The 2,937-nt window shown below is 43.5% G+C and overlaps 1 protein-coding gene across 1 annotated transcript in view; it reads right to left on the bottom strand.

Moving 5' to 3' along the window:
• RFWD2 (ring finger and WD repeat domain 2, E3 ubiquitin protein ligase) overlaps positions 1–2,937 on the bottom strand; it is a gene marked incomplete at both ends in the record, with an annotated part of 49,627 nt that overhangs the window by 17,763 nt on the left and 28,927 nt on the right. The window contains one exon of the mRNA XM_009080100.1: positions 986–1,129. Coding sequence (XP_009078348.1) covers positions 986–1,129 — 144 coding nt within the window. The remainder of the gene's footprint in view (positions 1–985; positions 1,130–2,937) is intronic.

The raw sequence follows: 2,937 nt of genomic DNA, 5'->3' as shown, positions 1-2,937 counted from the left end.
TACACAATTCCTGAGAATAATGAAGATGAGCAGCACAGGAATGACTGATCTATCTTTAGCAATGTGCCAGCTACAGAACGAAGTGTGACTTCCACACTCCAAAGTAGGCTTGCAAACATTATTAATCCTGTTGCACAACACTTTGTTTTCATTGGGAGCTGGACTGTTATATAAATTTATGGTTACTTACAATTTTGTGGGTGCTTTATGGCTTTTAAAATGGGAGAGTAGCAAATAAAACCAAATGAGTTCAACAGTGATGCTGGAGACTTGTATTATAATGCTGAATGGGCTTGATTGTCTGCATTATTTACTTTTGAGCTTGAACAGAATTCTTGAATTAGGGTTTTTAGGTTATGTGACAGGGACTCTTGCAGTTGAAGTTCTGACATTAAGGCCATTCATTAGTTTAAGACATCTAAAAGGGTAAAACAATGGGCTGACAGCAATGATAGCAGCACAGAAGCAGAAAAATCAAGCAAGGTCTTTTCTCAGGAGCTTGACGTTATGAGGCCCAGCAGAACAGTACTCCAGGCAGACAAATTCATAGGCAGAAGGTGCCAATGAGGCACATTTGCTAAGGACTAGCAGCCTCTCAGCAGAATGGAAAGGATCTGATCAATGAAGAGAGGACAGCATGGAGGGATTGGAGGCTATTATGAAAAACTGGGTCCAGAGGTTACCTTACGATGAGCTAAGAATTTCATTTGGAGCATATCCACTACTTTGAGTGGGTATCCAACACCATTTGCAAGGAACACAACAGCAGTTTGTTACACTAGATCCCCTTCTCCTCCAGATACATGGGCCTTGTTATTCCCTTGGCTGAGCCCAGCACACAGCAGAAACAGTGCCTGTGCAACTCAAACTCCATGGGCTCCTCCTTTCCTCTCCCATTCCACAACAGGTGAAAACAAAACAGTTACTGCACATGAACACGCAAATAGCAAAAGTGTTCTGAGTTCAAATGCAAATCAATGCCTACCTGATTTTGGAATTACAGGTCATTTCATTCTCAGGGTAGTGAATATCCACCGCGTCCTGAATGACTGTACCATACTCATAGACTTTAATCTTCTTTGTCACCCCAGCAATGGCAAAGTAGTCACAGTCTCTGTCGAACTCAATACTGTGAGGAACAAAAGCACAGGTTGAAGACTGTGTGAAACAACAAACATACTTACCAACAGGGTATTTTTACCACCTAAACATCTTGGTATGGCAGAGCTGAGAATCACAGTTTGCAGTGAGCAAATTCAGAGCACCTTGGTCAGGTCTGGCACACATGCCAACACTGTGGAGTTCCTGCTCTCAGGCACAGTTTCCTAACCCTCTCCCAACACACATCTCCATTCACTGATACAGGGTTTCTGTGATAGCACAATCTCCCTCCCACAGCCAGGAGCTTTATTCAGGTGCTCTGGAGATTTTCCAGTTCAGCTACATCATCAACACCAAATGTCAAAGCTTAACATTCAATTCTTCCATCAACGTGCCATGGGATGGCTGCCCATTGATTTCTCTTGGTTCTGTTGCTGCATCCCTGTGCTGTGTACAGCAGCTTGGTGAACTTTTAAGTGCTAATGCAGAGCAAATCAGTATTTGTGGAAAAAACCCTTCTAAATTCCCTAAGTAACAACAGGGGGTCAAACATCTATCACCAGGACTGTAAAAACTGTGCACACTATGACTTCCACTTAAGGTTGCTCATGGAAACCAAGGTACCTTCTTTCTTGACCTGCAGGGCAAGTTTGTAATAGATATCAATGAAGTTGGAAGTAAAAGCAAGTCACCTTATAACAAAGTTAAGCTGCAAATGAGAAAAGCCTGAGGTTGTACATGGAATACATCTGAGAGAAAGGCAGGCAGCGGGTTATAAACAGCTAATGTCATTGCTACCTTTGCAGCTTGGAAGGGCTTGAGAGAAATCTGCTAGACATCTAGCAGCCAAGGAAGAAGTCTTGCTTCTTAGGAGCTCCTGCCTCATTGGAGCCCATGGCACTGCAGGCAGGGCAGGGTGGATGTGCACATACACCCACAGGGAGCATCAGCCTCAGTGAGACACCTCCCAGAAAGGGTTTGGGGACTGCATTTGTCCTCAGTCTCCAGTTTTCTACAACCAGTAACCAGTGCCCCTCCAGTCTCTTGAGTAAGCAATCAACCTACTGCTTTGAGAGGTCTTTTTCGGGGTTCTTCAACTCAGTAATTAATTTTAATCTCTGCTGACCCTACCACATGTTTTTTCCCTCCATGAATCCAGAGTGTTCATGAACCAGGCAGAAAGTTCTTAATGGCAGCAATGAAAACCGAGTTTACACTGACTTCACATTCCAAATCCTGAGAGCAGGGGTATTTAAGGTCCCTTTCTACAATTAGAAAGCATTAAACCAATTACAGGAAGAGAGAGGACTCTTCAGGCTGCCCCCATAGCTATAACAGCATGAGTTTTCTACCCCTCAACAGAGCTGAGAAGTCGAAGGCACTGCAATGCTTCCAGTGGGAGATAAATGTAAATGCCAACAGAATTTCCAAGTCCTTGTAAAGGAGATATCATTGAGTTATTTTTAAACTACAGAGAGAAAAGATTGTTGATATGCAGCCTGATGGTATAGAGTAATTCAGCGAAGCAGCTTGCAACTTGGCCTTTTAACTCAGGCACCTAAACTTGTCACAAGCAGTGGCAGAAGATGGTCCCAGTGGGAGATAAATGTAAATGCCAACAGAATTTCCAAGTCCTTGTAAAGGAGATATCATTGAGTTATTTTTAAACTACAGAGAGAAAAGATTGTTGATATGCAGCCTGATGGTATAGAGTAATTCAGCGAAGCAGCTTGCAACTTGGCCTTTTAACTCAGGCACCTAAACTTGTCACAAGCAGTGGCAGAAGATGGTCCCACTCAGGCGGAGGTTGGTCTCTTCTCCCAGGCGCAACAGGAC

This window comes from Acanthisitta chloris, unplaced genomic scaffold (genome assembly GCF_000695815.1).
Source record: "Acanthisitta chloris isolate BGI_N310 unplaced genomic scaffold, ASM69581v1 scaffold3618, whole genome shotgun sequence".
NCBI lineage: Eukaryota > Metazoa > Chordata > Aves > Passeriformes > Acanthisittidae > Acanthisitta > Acanthisitta chloris.
Note: the sequence above shows the minus strand (reverse complement) of the source record. Positions and strands in the feature narration are given on the sequence as shown.